General features: G+C 51.0%; 1 protein-coding gene across 8 annotated transcripts in view; it reads left to right on the forward strand.

Annotated features, from left to right (window-relative positions):
- Positions 1-2,266: 2,266 nt before the first annotated feature.
- ATP11A (ATPase phospholipid transporting 11A) overlaps positions 2,267-21,810 on the forward strand; it is a 196,372-nt gene continuing 176,828 nt past the window's right edge. For all 8 annotated transcript variants that reach the window (XM_019039791.4, XM_019039792.4, XM_019039793.4 and 5 more), the window contains exon 1: positions 2,267-2,403. In XM_019039791.4, the coding sequence (XP_018895336.3) occupies positions 2,365-2,403 (39 nt within the window). In that variant the 5' untranslated portion in view covers positions 2,267-2,364. The remainder of the gene's footprint in view (positions 2,404-21,810) is intronic.

Raw genomic sequence — 21,810 nt, forward strand, 5'->3', positions numbered from 1 at the left:
GGAGCATTTCCTCTTTATGTTCCTGTAGGAGTGAGAAAACCTTTGCCAGACAACCCCCAGCAGGCTTCCTGTTGGGACTCATTGACTTGAGCTTGTTTGAAGCCAATCGTTGGAAAGAGAAATGGAGTTACCAAGATTTTCTCAAGAGACAGAGTTTACCTTTAGCCACACAGAGTGGATACCTGAACCAGCAAGGATAGAGAGGGCATGGCTGCTGCATTGGCAACCAAGACTATTCACAACAGAATGAAAAACAATTCACATTTACTACTGAATAAAGCAGACACTCCTGACAGACAGGCAGCCTTGATCTAGTGCCTTATACAACCTCTGATTGCACCTCGACCTCAATCCCACAGTCACAGTTTACAAGGTAGAAGCTTAGTCAAAATCCGGCTTCAGCAGTCAGGGTTCTTGCAGGAAACTGAAGGTGTTCTTGGGAGGGGATTTGGAAGCGAGTTTGAAGAAGGACTGTTTGTTGCGGTGCGGTTATGGTTCAAGGATCCTTCAAAGGGTGCTGCTATTTAGGGACCAGCAACAATGGCAGACCGACAACATGTCTCACCCTAAGAGGCTTGGGGGCGGGGAGAAGTTCTGTTCGTAGAGCCTGGAGGAGTTATGCAATGGAAAGGGCACCCAGGAAGAATCGTAGCCACAGAGGGAAACCAACACTGGTGGGTGTGGGGCCAGGCCAGGAAGGAGAGGGGGGGGGGCCCCTGCCTCTCTCCTACCCGGTCTGCAGCAGGTGTCCCTGTGGGTGAAGATCCACTGAGGGGGACCGCCAGCCTCCTGAGCACAGGGCAGGCCGGAGCAGGACAGGCTGGGATGGAAAATGAAGAATCGGCGCTTTAGCCGACAACAAATGGGAGCCGTTTACTGTTTAGTCACTATGATTAGTGTTCACTAGTACTCATTTCTCTTCGTCTACAAAGTGGCCAACACCATCTCTTTTCCACAAGCACTCGGGAGAACATTCATATTCAGTTGCATTCCTAAGACCCAGACGGGGCAGCGTTCTCCACAGGCCACCAAAAGGTGTTGCCTGTTTGGTTTCATCAGTGATTATCTGTGGCAGCAAGACAGGAAGTTGGAAACCAAGTACCTCAATTAAGTCAAGGCTGACCGTGGAATTAGAGAACAAGCGTTTGTTACCCCGGCCAGGTCACCCTAGGGAAAACAGGCATTCTCTGGGATTGAAATGCTGGTGTTTGTGTGGTAAATAGTTCTCAGTCCAGTTCAAAGCCAGCAGCATTAAGGACACGCCACCGGCAGCTGGAGACCAGGCGAAGCTGAGCTCCTCTGTGGTTCACCAACCCCTCAGGCCGCCTAAGTGTCTTCCGCTGTCGCAGCTTTGGGGACAGAGGGACAGAGGGGTTTCGGAAACAGGGGCCTCTTGTCTGCACCCTCCCCTCCCACTGACAGGCTGGCAGCCCAGGGCAGCCACCTGAGGAGCGTCCCTGTGTCTCTCCACCTGCAGAGCAGGAAAAGCCTGCGGGTCGGTGGCGCCACGCTGGGGCGAGACCCAGCTTCGGCTCAGGAGATCTCCCACCCAGCCGGACTCCCGCTCTCTCCCCGCGGCCCCCTCCCACACTCCCACCTCGCCCCGCGATCTCACTGCCCCATCGAGGCTTCCGGGCGGAGGAGAAAAGTTTTCCGGCAGGAACCCGGGAAGGAAGCCCTGGGACCCTGGCTGAAACTCCGGGTTTCCCCAGTGCCGAGTCCCTTCCCCGCCGCGCCCAGCGCCTGCGCCCCGGGAGGCGGAAGCAACAGGGGGGGGTTCCTCCCCGCGGCCTCTGACCTCTGCCCTCTGCCCCCAGGGTCTGGGGCCCGGGCGGAGGCGCGAGGGGGCAGGGCTGGCGCGCGGGTGCGAGCGCGGGTGTGGGCGCGGGGCCGGCGGGGGCTGCGGCCGCGGGGCGCATGCTCACTTGCGCCGGTGACGTGCGCGCCCGGAGCAGGGGCAGGAGCCGGCGGGGCCCGGAGGCTCCAGAGGGCGGCGGGCAGGGGAGGAGGAGACTCGGGAGGAGCAGAGCGCAGGCTCCGCCGCGGCCGGGGTGCTCCAGCCGAGCCCAACCGAGCCGGCGGACCGACGGGGAGAGAGAAGGCGCCAGAGCGCGCGCGCGCGGCCCCGAGCAGCAGCCTTGCCGCCAGTGGAGCAGCTGCCGACGCGCGGGGCCGCGGACCTAGCATTCGCCGGCCGGGCCGGGCATGAGCGCGGAGGGGCCGCGGCCGCCCCCTGCACCGCCCGGCGCGCCGAGGCCGTGACCGGAGCGGGGGGCGCGGCCGCACTAGTACCCCGGAGCCCATGGGCGCGCCGAGCCGGGCGCGGGGGCGCTGAACGGCGGAGCGGGAGCGGCCGGAGGAGCCATGGACTGCAGCCTCGTGCGGACGCTCGTGCACAGATACGTGAGTGCTCCCGGCGCGGGCTGGGGGACCCGGGGACCAGACAGACACGGGCCGGCCCCGCAGCCCGGACCCTGTGGCCGGTCCAGCCCCGGGGTCCCGGGAGGTCTCCGATGTCTGGGACTCGGACCGCCCCCGGGGACGAGCGGGATGCTGGGGAGGGGCCTCGGAGTTGACACCCTGGGGCTTCCGACGGGGTCTAGGTGGGCACAGCGCGGGGCCCCCGCCTCGGGCGGCCACCTGCTCCCTGGCCGCGGCCGCCTGGCGCCCCCTTCCAGCCCGCAGCGCCCTGGGGGTCCCTCGGAGTGGCTGGCTGGGGTTCGAGCTGTCCCGGCGGACCGGGCGCCCTGAGAGAGCCAACTTCGACCCCGCCGGGGCCCGGGTCTGGGGAGGAACCTTCAGATGCGGCTTCCGCGCAGCCGTGTAAGATTAAGGGATTGGGAGGAAGCGTTACACTTCTGCAGAAAAAGGTAGCAATTGTGTTTGTTCTTTAACACCCCTGGGGGATTCAGAAGCGGAGTTTGGAATCTTTTTATTTTTTACCTTAAAGTAACCAATTAGATCAGAAGTCCGGGGTTCTTCTTGGGTTCCTCTGGAATCTGCCCCTTCAGTGATAAGCAAGTGAAGAGCTCAGGAGGGAAGACTCGGAAGGGGAAAAGTTGATTTTGTTTTACACCAGAGGAGGGGAAACCGGAATTCCTGGCGTTAGGTGTAAAAAGGGGTGTGTGGCCGGGCGCGGTGGCTCACGCCTGTAATCCCAGCACTTTTGGAGGCCGAGGCGGGCGGATCACGAGGTCAGGAGTTTGAGACCAGCCGGACCGACATGGTGAAACCCCGTCTCTGCTAAAAAATACGAAAATTAGCCGGGCGTGGTGGTAGGCGCCTGGGATCCTAGCTACTCAGGAGGCTGAGGCAGGAGAATCGCTTGAACCCGGGAGGCGGTGGTTGCAGTGAGCCGAGATCGAGCCACTGCACTCCAGCCTGGGTGACAGAGCGAGACTCCGTCTCAAAAAAAAAAAAAAAAAAAAGGGTGTGTGTGTGTAGGAGAGGAAGAAAACTGTCCCAAGCACAGCGTTTCCTGCCACTGTTTTGCACAAGAGGCTTCATTGTTCCATAGAGGCTGGCGGTCACTGGTCAATCACAGGTTCGAGAAGTCGCATGCACCGGGTTTGATACTAGAGAGGGCAGTATTATGGGAACTTTGTTCTTTCCCGGCATAGGAATTACCTCAGGCAGCCTTTCATATTTATGAGCTTTCTTTAAATAGGAGACCTTGGCCAAAGATAGATAGGTTTCTTTTCAGTGGGGGATGCCAGATCAATGCTTTCCCCCGGATTTATTTATTAACCAAAAACCTCGGAGAGTCAAGGAGACTTGAGTGCACCTTACATCGTTTCCTGATCTCGGGGAAGCCTTAGGAAGGTCAGCCTGATTTACTTAAGTGGAGAGAACTCACCCCTGGTGATTCTGATGATTCCGATGCTAGATCTTGAAAGGCTTGGCTCCAGGAGCCTTGTGTTACTCCCTCACTGGTGCTCGAGCCCCCAATTCAAATCCTAATGTGAGTGGTAAACCTGTGTTTCACTGTGGTAACGTTATAGAAGACTCAATCACAGTGACTGTAGGTAACCTGCAGTGTAAGAGAAATGCTTTATTGGGCGGAAGCTTCTGTTCTTAGTTGTGTCGCTCAGAAGTGTGGGTCCCTAGACACCTTATTTTCCTGCTTTGTTTCCTTCGAGCGAAATGGAAGAGGGAAGGGACTAACATTCACTTTGCCCGCGGTGTTCCCAGTTCATTCCGTTCCCTTCTAACACTCAGTGTTAAAAAGGAGGGTCACGTTGTGGGGCTAATGTGCAGCCTCTTTCCATAGAAATGAGAGATGGATGGGCCAGCCCGGCTCACCCTTTGGAGAATCCCCCCTTCCCAGCCGGTTTCTGACCCCTTCATCTTAGGAGGGGGACAGACAGACGTCCAATTTGGATGCTTGACTCCCTTTCTCCAGGCCTTCAGCTGTTTTCTGTTATATAGATCTATATAAGTGTTTGCGTAGCTTGCATTTTTAATTCCCCTTTGCTGTATTATTACGCTTATGGCATCATATTTTCTTTTAATCTAAGCGGTAAATATTCTTTAGTGAACTTTTCCAGCATATACATTATTGGATAACGTCTCGGGAATACGAGTTGTGGGATAATATTATTTCTGTTTTTCTCATTCCACCTGTGTTTTTTGCAGTGTATTCATCTGGCTACCTCACCCATATTTACACACAGAGCCATTCATCTCTATCATTTTAAGTTCATGTTTATGGTATTAAACTAATTTGACTTTTTCCAGAAACAGTCATGATCTGTTTTCTTGTAATTTCGTTATCGTCCACTATGTAGGACTAAATTATATTTCATTTTGCTACAGAAAAAAGAGTCTGGGATTGAATACTCATATTTCCTCATGGTTTCCTTATGTGACTTACTTTATTAAAAAGGATAGATAAATAGACCCTGTTCCTTCTTGGTGTTCACATAGTCAGAATTCCTGGGACAAAGAAAGCTTTCCAGCTCCTTCTGATGTGTGAGGGTGGCTAAAAGATAAAGAAGTCCTTGGAAAACATTGCTGTAGGCATTTTATTGTGGATTAACCCTGGAGAGATAGCAGAGGCAAATGAGTGAGAGAACAGATGAAGGTCAGGCCAGGGTAGCCCGGGTACTCCACACTGTGTGTTACTGGTGGTTTGGGTGGACAGGAGCCATGCAGAGATACTTTGTATTTGTAAATGGTGCCGTGTTTGTATACCATGAGGAGTGCTTGTGCTTATGGGGTAGTGTATGCTCCCTGGGGTGATGTATGTGCTCTGGGGGGCGCGGGGAAAAGCGTGTGTGCCGTGGGGTAGTGTATGTGCCGTGGGGTAGTGTATATGCTCCCTACGGTGATGTATGTGCTGTGGGGGGCATAGGGAAGAGTGTGTGTGCCATGGGGTGGTGTATGCTCTATGGGGTGATGTATGTGCTGTGGGTGCAGGGGGAGGGGATGGGGTGGAGAGTGTGCGTGCCATGGGGTGGTGTATGCTCCATGGGGTGGTGTATGTGCTGTGGGTGCAGGGGGAGGGGATGGGGTGGAGAGTGTGCGTGCCATGGGGTGGTGTATGCTCTATGGGGTGATGTATGTGCTGTGGGTGCAGGGGGAGGGGATGGGGTGGAGAGTGTGCGTGCCATGGGGTGGTGTATGCTCCATGGGGTGATGTATGTGCTGTGGGTGCAGGGGGAGGGGATGGGGTGGAGAGTGTGCGTGCCATGGGGTGGTGTATGCTCTATGGGGTGATGTATGTGCTGTGGGTGCAGGGGGAGGGGATGGGGTGGAGAGTGTGCGTGCCGTGGGGTGGTATATGCTCCATGGGGTGGTGTATGTGCTGTGGGTGCAGGGAGGGTGGGGGGGAGAGCGTGTGTGCCCTGGGATAGTGTATGCTCCCTGGGGTGATGTATGTGCTCTGGGGGGCGTGGGGAAAAGCGTGTGTGCCGTGGGGTAGTGTATGCTCCCTAGGGTGATGTATGTGCTGTGGGGGGCGTGAGGTGGTGTATGCTCTCTGGGGTGATGTACGTGCTGTGGGTACGGGGAGAGGGGACGGGGTGGAGAGTGTGTGTGCCGTGGGGTGGTGTATGCTGCATGGGGTGGTGTATGTGCTGTGGGAGCCATGGGGTAGCGTGTGTGCCGTGGACTGGCGTATGTATCGTGGAGTAGTGTATGTGCTATGGGGTAGCATATGAGCCATGGGGTAGTGCATGTGCCGTGAGGTAGTTTGACCTCCATGACGTAACACTTTAAAAGCACTTTTAGGCCAGGCGCGGTGGCTCATGCCTGTAATCCCAGCACTTTGGGAGGCCGAGGTGGGTGGATCGCCTGACATCAGGAGTTCAAGACCAACCTGGTCAACATGGTGAAACCCCGTCTCTACTAAAAATACAAAAATTAGCGGGGCATGGTGGCGGGTGCCTGTAATCCCAGCTACTCAGAAGGCTGAGGCAGGAGAATTGCTTGAGCGCAGAAGGCGGAGGTTGCAGTGAGCTGAGATCGCACCATTGCACTCCAGCCTGGGCAACAAGAGCGAAACTCGTCTCAAAATAAATAAGAGTATTTTTAACAGCATGGATGGAGAGCTAGTTCCATTTCCTCTTCAGAGTTGTAAGGTGGGCAACACCGATTCAGGTAGTTTAAGTTCCGAGAGAAACCAGGGCAGCCTCAGCGGGTAGCTTAGATACTCTCTGGGCAGTGGCCTGAACGCTGAGTGGGAGCCTCCCTGCCCTTCTTAGCCATGTGGCCTTGGGCAAGTGGCTTAATTCCTTCTGCCTCAGTTTTCTCCTCTGAGGGTAAGAGCAGTACTCATTTCATAGCTATTGTGAGGGTTGAATGAGGTAATCTGGGTGGAGAGCCAAGAATGGGGAAGCTCTCAGTCCGTTTGTCATGCCTGGCTGTTAACATAGCTGAGTCCCTGGGTAGGGTTGGCTGGGGAGAGAGCAAACCTATGGGCTGCCAGTTCTGCCGTTCAGCTACCTGTGGGTCCCGGCCTGCTGGCATCGTGGGTCACAGGGGAGGTAAACCGGGCACCCTGACACTGAGCATGGTGTGGAGCTCAGGTAGGATTCAGAAAGCTTTACAACGCTGTGGTAAAACAGCCCTCGATCTCTCTAAGGCTGAGCATCCCAGCCCGGGCAGGACGCTTCCCTCCCTCTTCCCTTCCATGCCTCTATGTAGGGCATTTGATTTTTCTTCAGAGTTCTGTGGGTCAAGGACTCAGTCTTGTTATGGTCCTATAATCTTCTTTCAATGATTCAGCCCAGATATTCCTTGTTAGTTTTGTTCTTTTGCCTGTCAGAGCTTCTGCTTGTTTCTACCTTACCATTCTTGCTTCTTAACATTCTAAGAAAACATTGAAAGATCTGAAGGGTTTCCTTGCTGACAGTAGATAATTACTTTCAACACAAACTGTTATAAGTTTTTTCTAAGAGAAAAATAAACATTTTTGCTTCCCGAGAACTTGAAGCAGTGCTGTATTAGAGTGTGTTAAACCTTCTAGAAAGTCCAGCTATTTATATGCATGCATACATATCTGCTTCTTTTATTTATTACCGAATGGTGTATAATGTGAACATCAGTGTTCAATTGTGAGGTTGCCCCTTCTGAAAGACAGACTTATTTATTTAACTCAGTTATGCCAGCCCCTGTTTTAAAATTTTAGAAATGCCACATAATTTTGGAGTTTCTTTTCCTAATCCAGGATTAGACGATCCAGTGGGGCCTTGCTGTTGTTCAGCTGCTGGAGTCTACACCACAGGAGCACTAAGTTAAGCTGCTTTAGCTGCCAAGGTCTTCAGGTATTTGAAATAAGTGAATCCTGAGGCATAGAATCCAAGACTAATAATCTGTCTCCAGCAGTGTGGTGGCAAGCCTGCAGTACAGACTCGTAAAGTGTTCATAATTAACAAATGTTTAACCAGGCAGCTCATCACATGAATTCACCAAGCACCCTTCTTGTCTTCAGGGCCTCGTGTCTTCCACCTGGACATTCTAAAGCAGTCTGCCCAGATGCATAATTTCACCTTTGTGTCTACACAAAGGTTGAATCATTTCCATTGCTTTTTGGAGCCCTGTTGAATATCTGCTTATTAGGAACAAGCATCTTGAGGTGCTTTTATTTCTTGCCAGGGAGTGAATTTAATAACCTAGAGGGAAAAAAGTTTGTATTATTAGGTTTGGCTGTAGTCAGCTAAATTTCTAGGGATAAGAACACTGTCTTCAGTTTACAATTAGTTAAAATTGTGTTGAATCCATGAACAAAAATACATAGTTGCTTAACTACACATGAAATCCTCTATTTACAGATATGTTAAACCCTAAAACCCAAAATACAAATTGTTCTCTGGTGCTTGGAGCATATGTTCAATAGAAACAGGGTTAATAAAAGATTCTCAAGTCCCAGACTTATAAATGTTTTTTTAACCAAGTTAAATGCTGGTAAAAATGCTATTTATTTGCAATAAAAATCAATAGCAAGCAAGTTTTACAGAGTAGAAATTCAAGAAGATCAGATAAGGGATGATTTTCTCTTTCACTTGGATATTATTATCTGAGAAGAACAAAATGGTACATCCCAGAGGTGACGAGGTTAGGCATCGGAGTCTGACAGACCCACATTCAAGTTCCGTCTCGGCTGACGGCTGCGTGGCCTTGGCAAGTTGGTTGCCCCCTGTACGCTTGGTGCCCCATCTGCAAGGTGGGGACTATGATGGTGCCCACCCGGTGGGTCTGTGCAGTGACGGGACAGGTCACGGCGCTCGTGCACGCTGGGTGCCCAGTGCACGGGGCGTCTTTGTTGCGCGTATGGATCTGCGGTTGCATCACCGTCCATGCTTCTGGGCTTCTTAAGGAGACCGCGTCTCACCTTGGGCTTTCCGGAACCTTCTCCCCGCACTCCTCTTCGCGTGGAGAGTGGGTGACCTTGCCCTGCTCTCCCGGGGAGAGCGGTGGTCACTGGTGGGCACGCCCCTGCCACGCCCAGCAGCCTTTCTGCCTCTGCCTTTGCCTCCTCCGGTTGGGGCGAGTGACCCGTTCTGCCGAAGTCCAGTCCCGTGTGTGCTCCGGCCCCGTCTCTCTCCCTCTCTGAGTGACACTGTCTGCCCTGCTGCTTGCCGTCCTGCTGTTGGCACCACTTTAGACCCCATATTTCCCAGTGGTCACCCTGCTCATTTTTTGACTTCCAGCTACCGTTTTTTTTAGCAGGTTGCCCCGTGTAGCTGACCCGTCCTTCCTTCTCCTGTCTCTTCTGTGCCTACCGCGGGGGGTTCCCTTACCAAGGTCTCCATCACCCCCAGGCCCACCTCCCTCGGGCCCCTCTCTGCCCTTGCCCTCCACCTCAGCGACTCCGTGGGGCTTTTGTGATCCCAGCTGCAGTTAGCGAGTGCCCCTGTGTGCTCAGAGAGACGCCAGTGAGCCAGGAAGGACAGAGACCCAAGTCCCATCCCTCTGGGGCCCCCTTGGAATGGGGGAGGCGAACAGGAAACCACCACAGTGAGTGTTGGGGTGCCCCGCAGGCGACGGTGCTGAGAAAAAGAGAGTGGGGTTGGGGGCAGTGCATGCGCAGGTTGGCGGGTGGGTGAGGCGGGTGGAGGATGCGTGGGGGGTGAGGCGGGTGGAGGATGCGTGGGGCGCAGTGCTTGCGCCCAGTGGGTGGCGGGGTGGACGAGGTGAGGGCCTGGCCAGGTGGGTGCTTGCGTGTCCAGCCTGAGGGGCGGCCCACGCAGCAGCCTCTGGGAGCCCTGGGGCCTTCCGTGGGCTGCTTCCTGCGGCGTCCTGCGGGCTGGCCGCCCCTCGGTGGGCTCCCGTGCTGGCCTCTGCCTTCCCCAGGGCCACGGTGGGCTCCTAGTGGCCTTTCTTCCCTCTCCATCAACATCCTTGTCCCAGGGAGAGGCGTCCACTGCCTGCTACACGCCACCCAGCCGCGTTCATTTCCGTGTTCCAGTGTCATCCGTGTGCCTAGAACGTTCCTGGCACAGAAAAGCCACGCAGAAAACAGCTGCTGGGCCAACACCGAGACCCCAGGTCATTAGTGTTAATCACAGTGATGAAGAGGTTGCCCTTGGCAATTCGGAAGGGAATTCAGAGAGAGCAGCCGCAGTGCCCTGTCCCCAGAGCCTGGTGTCCAGAGCCAGAGTTCCGAGGGCCTCCTCATAGTTTTAAAACTATTTATTTTATTTTTATTTTTTATTTTTGAGACAGAGTCTCACTATGTTGCTCAGGCTGGAGTGCAGTGGCTTGATCTTGGCTCACTGCATCCTCTGCCTCCTAGGTGCAAGCAGTTCTCCTGCCTCAGACTCCTGAGTAGCTGGGATTTGTGCCACGATGCCCGGCCAATTTTTTTTTTTTTTTTTTTTAGTAGAGATGGGGTTTCACCATATTGGCCAGCCTGGTCTCGAACTCCTGACCTCAGATGATCCGCCCACCTCTGCTTCCCAAAGTGCTGGGATTGCAGGTATGTGCCACCACGCCCAGCCCTGAAACTACTTTCATTTTAAGACGATGAGTTCTTAAGAACTAGACTCTGATCCCTGGAAACAACATGCCAACCTCTGGCATGCAGGACCTTTGCTTTCCAGGCAGGCATTTCCCAATTTTGTTAGATTCTCAAGGGAGCCCCTGCCCCTGCTAAAGTTAAGACTCCTGTGCTGGGACAGGCAGGCTCCTCTGATGTGGCTGCACGGGCGCACTCAGCAGCCTCGATACAATTTGAACTTCTTGCTGACATTTGAACACAGAGGACGGCACATACATCCCCACATTTCCCCACTTTTTTGGAAGTCTCTTGACTCCTGGCCTGCTGGTTTCCTGAGGACCGCTTCTGCTGGTTTCCTGAGGACCGCTTCTGCTGGAGCGATGCCCACTTGGGGAGGGTCGGTGCTCTCCACTGGCCTGAGTTGCTGGGCCCATCACTGCCGCGTCGAAGCGTGAGACCACCCCACCCGGTCCCAAGGAGGACACAAGCTTTTCTGGTTTGGTTGAGACTTGCAGAGCCTAAAGAAAACTGCTGAGTTGTTTTTGCGAGTTACCTAATGGTGCTTTAGCTGCTGCGTGCTTTTGTCCCATGGTGCGTTTGTTTGTAATTCACCACAGCTGTAATTGCAGCAGAGCCGGAGAGCTTTCTCCTTATTACATATCCTGAGAAGGAAGCCCTGGCAGCCGGACCTGAGAGAGGGTGATGTGGCTCACTCATGCAGGGATGCTGGGACATCAGGCTGGGAGTCAAGAGATGGAATTTTAGGCTTTCTCTGCCACCTTTTAACCTTTGTAACTAGGGTTGATGTGTGAACCCTTTGGGCAGATTAATCATTAGTTGCCTCTTTAAACCAATCTTTTATTTATTTATATTTATTTATTTATTTTTGAGACAAGGTCTCACTCTGTCACCCAGGCTGGAGTGGGTGCAGTGGCGCTATTTCAGCTCAGTGCAACCTCTACCTCTTGGGTTCAAGTGATTCTCATGCCTCAGCCTCCCAGGTAGTTTGGATTACAGGCGCCTGCCACCACGCCTGTCTCATTTTTTAATTTGTATTTTTAGTAGAGACAGGGTTTTGCTGTGTTGGCCAGGCTGGTCTCGAACTCCTGACCTCAAATGATCCATCTGCCTCGGCCTCCCAAAGTACTGGCATTACAGGTGTGAGCCACCGCGCCTGGTCTTTAAACCAATCCTTTAAATATTCTCCATTTTCAAAGTAGAGTGGGAAGAAACTGATTTTTCTATGAATAAAGATTGCGTAAGTCGTTCTTTCAAATGTGATTTGTGTTCACAGTCAGAAATTTGTTAGTGACATATTTTCACTTATTTGCAAGTGCCTTTCCTTACAGTTTTTCTGCCACTCAACTCAGATGAGTTATTCCCAAGGATAAAGACCACTTAGATGAATATATTTTCAAATTCTTCTGAATGTGTTTAAGTGACCACCCTCTACCCTGTTTGGCAAAATGTTTCCCATTTTTCTGTGTTTTTTATTTTATTTTTTGTGGCTTTCAGAACCAGATCACTTCTTGGAAGGCATATTAGAAGTTTGCAGTTGAGACAATAAAATAAGTCACTTTTTCCTGGGAGGTGGTATTATGTCACACATCATTTGGTATCAAAATTTCCCCCGGCTGTGGCTGCAGAGTTGAAGGACATCAGCTGGCTGCGCTTGGGGTTGGTGGTCCGTTGTGAACTCTGCACCGTATAGTGTGTGTGCTTTATGTGCAAACGGTTTAACAAAGACAGGCTGCTGCGGGCAAGAAGGGTTTTAACTTCTGTTCGTGTTACTTCTGCTGAGTTGGAAGGAGCACATTTCACAGATGATGTCATTGGTGGAGGCCGAGCCTGCCAGCACCTTGTCTGCGTGTGCTTTGGCTGGACGATGGTCTACACTGGGCCCCTGTGCAGCCTCCTGCCGGGGAGCCTGTGTCCCACCTGGCTCTGCTCTGAGCCATTCATGTCGCCTCCAGAGGCAGCTGTAAAATGAAACTCATGGCCTTTGCTGTCTCTCTTGTCCTGGGTGGTGAGGATCAAATGAACCTTTATTAATGGACATGAAAATAACCTTGTAATTTCATACAGTGAAATTACACTTTTCGTACGCTTTTCAGTGTAACACATTGTAAAGCGCTGTAAAAATATCTCAGGAAAGGGCTGCCAATTTTTGTCACATCTCATGTGACAGGTAATTTTTTTTTTTTTGGCTTGGAAAGGGAACGAAAATAAGATCATTTTTCCTGGTAGGAAGGTAAAAGATTTTAAAGAGAAGGTTTGTTACATGTGAAAAAAACGATTTGATCAAAGGCATAATTGGTTGAATTATGCATTCGACAAGGATGGAAATTACACGTTCAACAAAGATGTGAAGAGCGTGCAGCCTGGCAAGGCATCTCTGTCCTTAGCGTGCCCACCCCCAAAACGGGAAGGGCAGGAGAGGCTGGCATGAGGCACCCGTGGTCCGTGCCGTGGGCACCTCCAGGAGGCAGGCTGGGACAGGCGGGTCCTGCTCCAGAGAGAGAAGGGGCTGCCGTCCGGCATGTCTGGGAGGCTGGGTCCTTCCTTCCCCAAGCGTTGTATCCACAGCCCCCTCTCGATCCTCACAGCAGCCCTGTGAAGGAGCACCGTGCCATCCTGTGACAGGGCAGCCGGGTGTCATTGGCACTGGGTGCTGAGGGTGGTGGGTGGGCGCAGGCCTTGATGCCTGACTCTGACCTTGTTCTCCCCGGCATGGTCTGCACCCTGTGAAGGGTGAGTGAACGCCCTCCTGGCCCAGTTCAGCCCCAGGTTGTGCCTGTTGTCCCCACATTGTTAATAATTATCCGTAGCGTCCCCTTCACTCGCAGAAGCGTCTGAGCTTAGACAGCAAGTTCCACGGCCACTCCAACCTGCGGTCTCAAACCCAGGGCCTGCAACTCCCGCCATGTGCCCCGTTCTGCTTGTCACCCGCCTCGCCCTGAGGAGCCTCCAGCTGCTTCAGGACTTGTCCCCGTGCCACACATCCAGGGCAGTTGTTCACTAGCATCCCCGCTACCCCTGAATCCATCTCCACGTGCGTGGGCTTGGACCTGCTTCTCTTGCCCACTTATCTGTGTATCTCTGAGTAGTGAGACTTCCACGTTAGCGCTGTGGGGAAGAGGCTGGGCTTGGCTCAGCTGCTGAGGGATCAGCCGACCCCAAGTCGTTGCGGCCCTTTCAGGAGGACGTTGGGGGGCAGGAATGGCCGGCGGCCACCTGAGAATGGGAGTGGCACCCGAATATGTGGAATACACAGAAATTCGAGTCCGCCTGTGGCCGTCTCCACAGTCCTTTATACCATGATTTCTCCGTGTCCCCTGCAACAGCGACCCATCCCAGCCAGGAGAGGAGAACTCTGGGAGGTTGCCTGGCAGTTACAAGTGTGTTAAGTATTGTCGCTGCGTGCTTATCAGTTAGGCTCAGGCACAGCTACCAACTTCCAGGCATCTCGGCAGTGTCTGGCGTTTGGCAGTCAAGTTGTGTTTAGTTTTGACTTAAAGATTAAAAGGTTATAGAATACAGGAATAATCTACCTTTTGAGGGAAAACTTGCCAAGTTCGCCTGACCTTTGAAATGCCGAGAATCCCAGAGATGTTGAAGGAAGTGCCCAGAGGAAGATCTGGTCCACAGTGGGTATTCAGCACACCGATTTCTTTCCTATAAAAAATTATCTGTCAGGGCCAGGCGCGGTGGCTCATGCCTGTAATCCCAGCACTTTGGGAGGCCGAGGCGGGCGGATCACGAGGTTGGGAGATTGAGACCATCCTGGCTAACATGATGAAACCCTGTCTTTCCTAAAAATACAAAAAAATTAGCTGGGCGTGGTGGCGGGCGCCTGTAGTCCCAGCTACTCGGGAGGCTGAGGCAGGAGAATGGCGTGAACTGGGGAGGCGGAGCTTGCAGTGAGAGGAGATCGTGCCACTGCACTCCAGCCTGGGCGACAGAGCAGGCTGTCAACACATTTATAACCCCAGCAATGGACTGAGGTGTGAGTAGGTTCCGCGTCGCCCTTTTCCTCCCAGTGTTACCCCTGGCACTGTGCTTGTGTCTCGGCATCCTGTGGGTGGGGCCTGCGGTTATCCAGCTGGTGGTTCATGAGCACACACATGCCTGAGGAGATGGATGGAGACAGGCGTTGCTAGTAGCAGTTCCTCCTCTTGTCACAGAGTGTGCAAAAACACTCTTAAGTACAGCCTGGTGCGGTGGCTTACGCCTGTAATCCCAGCACTTTGGGAGGCCAAGGCGGGTGGATCACCTGAGGTCAGGAGTTCGAGATCAGCCTGGCCAACGTGGAAAAATCCTGTCTCTACTACAAATACAAAAATTAGCTGGGCATCGTGGCGGGCACCTGTAATCCCACCTACTCGGGAGGCTGAGGCAGGAGAATCGCTTGAACCCAGGAGGCAGAGGTTGCAGTGAGCCGAGATCGCACCTTTGCTCTCCAGCCTGGGCAACACAGTGAGATTCTGTCTCAAAAAAAAAAAAAATAGAAAAAAGAAACCGCTGTAAGTACAGACACCGTAGCAACCACACGGAGGCCCCCCACCCCGCCCCCCGCGTGTTCCAGTGGGAAGCAGAGCCTCGGAAGGCGTGCACACGGGGTGCGTGGTGGTGTCTCCCTTTGCCCTCAGATGGCCAGGCCTTGGGCCCGATGTGCCAGGGTGGGTTCTTGTGTTCTGCGGGCTTCTTGTCCCTTCTGTCTGCTGTGTTGTGCGTGCGTCTCTCTGGGTGGTCTTGGCCGGGCTTCTCTCTCTGTGAGACAGGCGCATCTCTCGGGGCTTTCTTCGTTCTGCTGATATCTATGCCCTCTCAGGTCCAGTCGGTTTCAAAAGCGGTAACTAAACTTGTCTAACACGTGTGCATGAGAGGAAGGCGGCCAGAGGCATGGGTCTGAGGGCTTTGCTTGAAGAGCGGGCAGTGTGTGTGTCTCGCAGAGCCCCCACCTCGGTGTCTCAGGGCCTTGCTGTCTTCCGGCTTTTTCCCAGCGTCTCACCAGCAAAGTGAGTTTATGAAGTGAGGATCATGTTAACACACCGGCTTGATGATTGAGAAAGCAGATGCTGAGAATGTGACTATGGAATGAATAATTTTCATTATGAAAAACTGATACATTGTTTACGACATGATTCTCTGAGATGCTTGTTGCTGAGATTACAAACTTAAATGGTTTTATTGTTATTTAAGCACCTAGCATCTTAGTGTGGAGCTGAACAGGTACTGCCTGTGTTTCAGAGAGCTCAGCCGCTGTTACAGAATACTGCAGGCTGCATGGTTTATGCAATAGAAATTTATTTCTTGTAGCTCTTGAGGCTAGAAATCAGATCAGGGTGTCTGCATGGTGAGGTCTGGTGAGGGGCCCTCCCGGGGGGCAGGAGGCTGTGTCCTCCCAGAGGCGGGGAGAGAACTCTCTCTCTTCCTCCTCGTAACCACACACCAATCCTGTCTGATTAGGACGCGGACCTCATGATCTCATCTAATCTTAAGTACCTCGTAAAGGCCCAATCTTCAGGTCCAATCACATTAGGGGTTAGGGCTTCAATATGAGATTTTTGAGGGGATCACAGTTCAGCCCACAGCAGTGTCCTGGTGACCGAGGCACTATTTACATGGCGAATATTCAGACGAATGGGAAATGGCAAAGAGGACAGTCAGAAAAACACATTACGCCTTGTCTGTTGCTTTATGAAATAGATGACAGAAGCATGTGTTCCACGAAGTCTGGAAAGACACAATGTAATTACTTAGTGAGAATGGGTTATTTTTTAAGTTGTGGAACAAAGTTAGGTAATTTGACCCTTCTTAGATGTAACAGACCGCAGTTCCCGTGGTTGGTTCGGATCTAAGGTTCTGTGTATTTATATCTTCTTTTTGCTTTTTTTATTCCACTGGAGAAAGCTGGTAGGGGAGAGGTGGTTGGTATTAAAACAATGCTATAACGTATTGTTTTGGTGTTTGCATTACAATCCAAACACACAGCATCTGGCTTATTGACAAGACAGATGTTAGGGTTTACATCACAAAACGGGATTGGGCCTGTCTGCTCAGTAAACTCGGAGGCTGCTGGATCATGATCTAGTTCTTCCAGTAAATGGAATTGCTTTTTGGAGCCCATACTCTGTTCACCTGCGTGTGTGGAGGAGGACGTCTTACCGTTGACAAAATTGGACCGTGCTAGTTGGAAGTTGCACTTGAAATGCAGGTCAGAACAACGGGATACGCTGGTCCTGCTGTCCCAGGCGAGGGAGTCACGGGAGGGCTCCAGTGCCACACCACCCACACGTCAGCCACCATGTGGGTTCCCAAGGCAAGCAGTGAGTTCCCAAGCCAGCTGTCGTCCACCTTTCTGGGTTAGTGTCTTTTTAAATAATCAAAGGTCTTTACCATCCATTAAGTACCGGCCCAGTTGTCGTACGCACAACTCAGAGGTGATCGTAGGTTGTGACTGCTCTCAGTCGGTAGTTAGGGTGGCCTCTGGCGATTGTTGGAGGAATTATGGGTACTTTGCGCTCTCTTTCACTGAAAATGCAAGGCCAAGTGGCTCCAGCACTCAGCAGAAACCATAACTGGTTTTGATGCTCTTGGGAGCCCAAGGCCACAGTGGCTGCTCTGCCCCCGCGTTGTCTTATCTGGAAAGGTCTGTGGGAGGCGAGGCTCTGACTGCGGCGCGCGTCTCAGGTTTGTATCTCGGGCACGTGAGAGTCTGAGATGGGCTGGGGGTGTCCCCCTCCCTCTGTACTTGCTCAAGTACAGGAGCAGCTCGCCTGAGTCTGAGATGGGCCGGGGGTGTCCCCCACTCTCTGTACCTGCTCAGGGACAGGAGCAGCTCACCCATTTCCTTCATTCTTTCTGGCTTTGTTGCTCACCATTGCCTGGGAAGGAAGTGGCTGCCTAAAGAATTAAATAATCTCCTGCTTCAGAGAAAAGAGGATTTCCTCCAACCTATTTTCAGCAAAGGATTAGGGACAATGAGGTGCTGCCAGTAGAATGCCATCTAGATTTTGGTGTGGTTTTCCAAGGTCTCAGACTGCCCACGAAGACCTCAGCGGGACCCCTGGTGTGGGGGATGGGAGGTTTGCAGGCAAATGGGACCACAGATTCTCCTTCACTTTCCGATAAAATGCCTCACACACGTGGAATAACCGGCATCTCCTTTTCTCTCTAGAAAGTGCAGTGAGGTGACGTGATTTCACTCAGATAAATGGAGACAAACCATTAAAATATTAGGTAACCATCAAGTATACACGTGCTTTTTTGTTTTCAGTAATAAATGACTTTGGTATAAATCTGAAAGCAACACACGTAAAAAGAAAGCTGGAGCAACTGTCATGGTGGCTGGAGTTTCCTTTTGTCCTCATTTCTGATGTTATTTAACTCCTTTTACCATTTCTCGGATGTAATGTGGAAACAAAATGTGCAGGCCCTCGGCAGCGAATGACATGTAGAGAGGGAAACCCTGGGATTCTCGTAGGGAAGGGTGTGTGATGTCCTCAGCACACGGGGGTGCTCAGAGGGAAACCCTGGGATTCTCGTAGGGAAGGGTGTGTGATGTCCTCAGCACACGGGGGTGCTCAGAGGGAAACCCTGGGATTCTCGTAGGGAAGGGTGTGTGATGTTCTCAGCACACGGGGGTGCTCAGAGGGAAACCCTGGGATTCTCGTAGGGAAGGGTGTGTGATGTCCTCAGCACACGGGGGTGCTCAGCAGTTGATGTTCATCCCGCACGCACTGAGCAGCTGCTGTATGCACTGAAGATTCTGTGGGGAGCAAGAGGTACAGGCGCCCCGGCTCTCCTGGAGACTGGGCAAGGATGGAAGGCACATGGCATGTAGCACACCCGCTGTGAGGAGGCGCCAGGACAAAATGAGAAGGGAAGGGTGTCCGGGAGGGGGCATGGAGGACAGGAAGCCGGCAGGGGCCATCAGAGGACAGCTCCAGGCAGAGGAAGCCCCCCAGGAGGAATGAGCAGAGGCCTAGTCTGAGACCTAAGCAGGTGTCGACTGCCTCTTTAGTTTTCTTGCTCAAAATACAGAATATATGTGTTGCCTTTCAATAGTGTTTTAAGCTTGTTTAATATTATACGGCCAAAGGAGGAAAATGTTACATAGTAGGTAAATTTGGATGATTTTTAACATTATAAAGATGTATTGCTTTATTGAACGAATATACAATAAATTGATTTATAGGTAATTTTTTTATTGTGGCAAAACATACATCAACTTTACCATCTTGTCCATTATGGAGCGTACAGTTCCATGGCGTTAAATACACTCAGTGCCGTACGATCATCACCGCCATGTACTTCCAGATCTGTTTCATCATCCCAAACTGAAACTGATTAGGGGCAATTTTAAGTAGTTTCTGCATCTACTATTGTGTAGCTTGCTTTTTGGGCAACACTTTTTTTTCCATCAGTGGAAAAGATCTTAACGGGTGAAGAGAAGACGTTGAAACACAAGTGCTAGTTACATTTAAATGCAGGATGGACCGAGATAGGAGGATTTTTTTCTTTTAAATAATTGGCCGTAGTAAAAGGTAAAAAGGTAAAAACTTGAATGTGAGGACTCATTTGCACTTCATATTTTGCTTAATATGCTGAGAGCTGCAAGAGAGGAGGATCTGGTGTTTCATCTTAGAGCAAATCATACTTGATAGTAAGAGACAGAAAGTCATAAAAGCGTGATGTTCAGCAGGCAGGACATTTAAATCATACAGCTCATAATGATGTTAGTTGATGGTGTTACATGGTTCCATGGCTTTTTCCTAAGTGTGTTTATAAGAAATTGGAACGAGGATGTTTTCTGTGGCATTTTCTTCCAGGAGCTCGGTTCTGCTAATTGCTTGGTTTGAATAAGTGCTCTCTTTCCAGTTGGTCTATAACATTTCTTTTACTATCCAAGAAATTATGAAGAAATAGATTGATTAATTTGAAAATTACATTTGAGAGTATTTTCCTGTAAAATTGTTGGTTCTGTGAAGAACAATTCCTGTTATTTCTTCTCTAAATACGATGAGAATTTTTTTTGTTCTTATATTGAAATAGCTCTTTGATTTCCTAAATTGCTGTGCTGCTTTTTAAAGGACGGCATGGTTTCAGAAGCTATTAGGTTGGTGCAAATGTATTTGCGGTTTTTGCATTGTTGAAATTTGCTGTTTGATATTGGAATACGCTCTTAAATCAATGTGGTTATGCCACACATCATTTTAATGTGCATTTCTCACTTTATGCTTTTTTGCGACTGAGTTATTACTTGCCGTTTATGTTTATTTTAGACTGTGGAAAAGACGTTAGACAAAAAGCAAATTCGAGCGATTTTCTTATTCGAGTTAAGAATGGGTTGTAAAGCAGTGGAGACAACTCGGCAACATCAGCACCGCATTGGGCCCAGGAGCCACTGGGAACCACTAAACGAGCATACAGTGCAGTGTTGGGTCAAGAAGTTTTACAGGCTGGGCGTGGTGGCTCACACCTGTAATCCCAGCACTTTGGGAGGCCGAGGCAGATGGATCACCTGAGGTCAGGCATTTGAGACCAGCCTGGCCAACATGGTGAAACCTTGTCTCTACCAAAAATACATAATTAGCCCGGTGTGGTGGCACACGCCTGTAATCCCACCTACTCAGGAGGCTGAGGCAGGAGACTTGCTTGAACCCGGGAGGCAGAGGTTGCAGTGAGCTAAGATCACACCATTGCACTCCAGCCTGGGCAATAAGAGTGAAATTCTGTCTCAAAAAAAAAAAAAAGAAGAAGAAGAAGTTTTGCAGAGGAGACGAGGGCCTTGAAGGTGAGGAGCGTAGTGGCCGGCCTTTGGAAGTTGACAACGACCAACTGAGAGCAATCATTGAAGCCGATCCTCTTAAAACTACACGAGAAGCTGCTGAAGAACTCAATGTAGCCATTCCACAGTCGATCGGCATTTGACGCAAATTAAAAAGGTGAAAAAGCTCGGTAAGTGGGTGCCTCATGAGCTGAGCGAGAATCAAAAAAATTGTGATTTTGAAGTGTCATCTTCTCTTATTCTACACAACAAAAACCATTTCTCGATCAGATTGTAACGTGCGCTGAAAAGTGGATCTTATACGACAACCAGTGACAACCAGCTCAGTGGTTGGACCGAGAAGCTCCAAAGCGCTTCCCAAAGCCAAACTTGCACCAAAAAAAGGTCCTGGTCACTGTCTGGTGGTCTGTGCCGGTCTGATCCACCACAACTTTCTGAATCTCCACAAAACCATTACATCTGAGAAGTATGCTCAGCAAATCCATGAGACACTTTGAAAACTACAACGCCTGCAGCCGGCATTGGTCAACAGGAAGGGCCCAATTCTTCTCCATGACAAAGCCCGACCGCACGTCACGCAACCAACACTTCAAAAGTGGAAAAATTGGGCTGCAAAGTTTTGCCTCATCCGCCATATTCACCTGACCTCTTACCAACCAGCTACCACTTCTTCAAGCATCTCGACAACTTTTTGCAGGGAAAATGCTTCCACAACCAGCAGGATGCAGAAAATGCTTTCCAAGAGTTTGTCGAATCCCAAAGCCTGATTTTTATGCTACAGGAATAAACAAACTTATTTCTTGTTGGCAAAAATGTGTTGATTGTAGTGGTTACTATTTTGGTTGATAAAGATGTGTTTGAGCCTAGTTATAATGATTTAAAATTCATGGTCCGAAACCGTAATTACCTTTGTACCAACCTAAGTCCCCTTATTATTAGTAAGAAACTGAATTGTAAAATGGAGTAATTATATATTTTACATCGTTAGACTCATTTAAAGACCACAAGTATAGCATGAAATTGACTAGAAACCCTATTTGGCAGGCAATCTTCGCAGTTGACAGAAAAGTAAAACGTAAAAGGAGTATTAATGGCTTTTCCTTAGCACCCTCACTCACAATTTTAGTTCATTAAAAAATGGGTTGACATTGATTTCTATCAACATGTCACCCTTGCAAACCTCAGAGCGACTGAGTCTGATGGACAGTTTCTCTCACAGCGGCTTCCCTGGCTGTCACTCAGATGTGGCCTCTCACTGTGGGCTGCACGTGGGCTGCGTGTGGCCCTGTGAGTCGGTCCCACCCCTGCCCGACAAGCCTGTAGCTTTGGTCGTCTTCCAACGAGTGGCTCTCCCACCTGTGTTTTGAACTCATGGAGGGGGAGGGGGAGTTTGTGCAGAGAATCTAGGATCATGTGCATCTGATTTTATTTTTTTAATGGGCCTGGCCAAGGAAGAGAGAGTGATTTGGTTCCTGTCTTGACTTGAAGACCCTCTGGGGCAGGCACACATTCCAGGGTAGACTCCAGGAGGGATGGGTGTGATGTGTCTGTAGGGTTCCAGGCGGGAAGGGGAGTG

This window comes from Gorilla gorilla, chromosome 14, assembly GCF_029281585.2.
Source record: "Gorilla gorilla gorilla isolate KB3781 chromosome 14, NHGRI_mGorGor1-v2.1_pri, whole genome shotgun sequence".
Taxonomy (NCBI): Eukaryota; Metazoa; Chordata; class Mammalia; order Primates; family Hominidae; genus Gorilla; species Gorilla gorilla.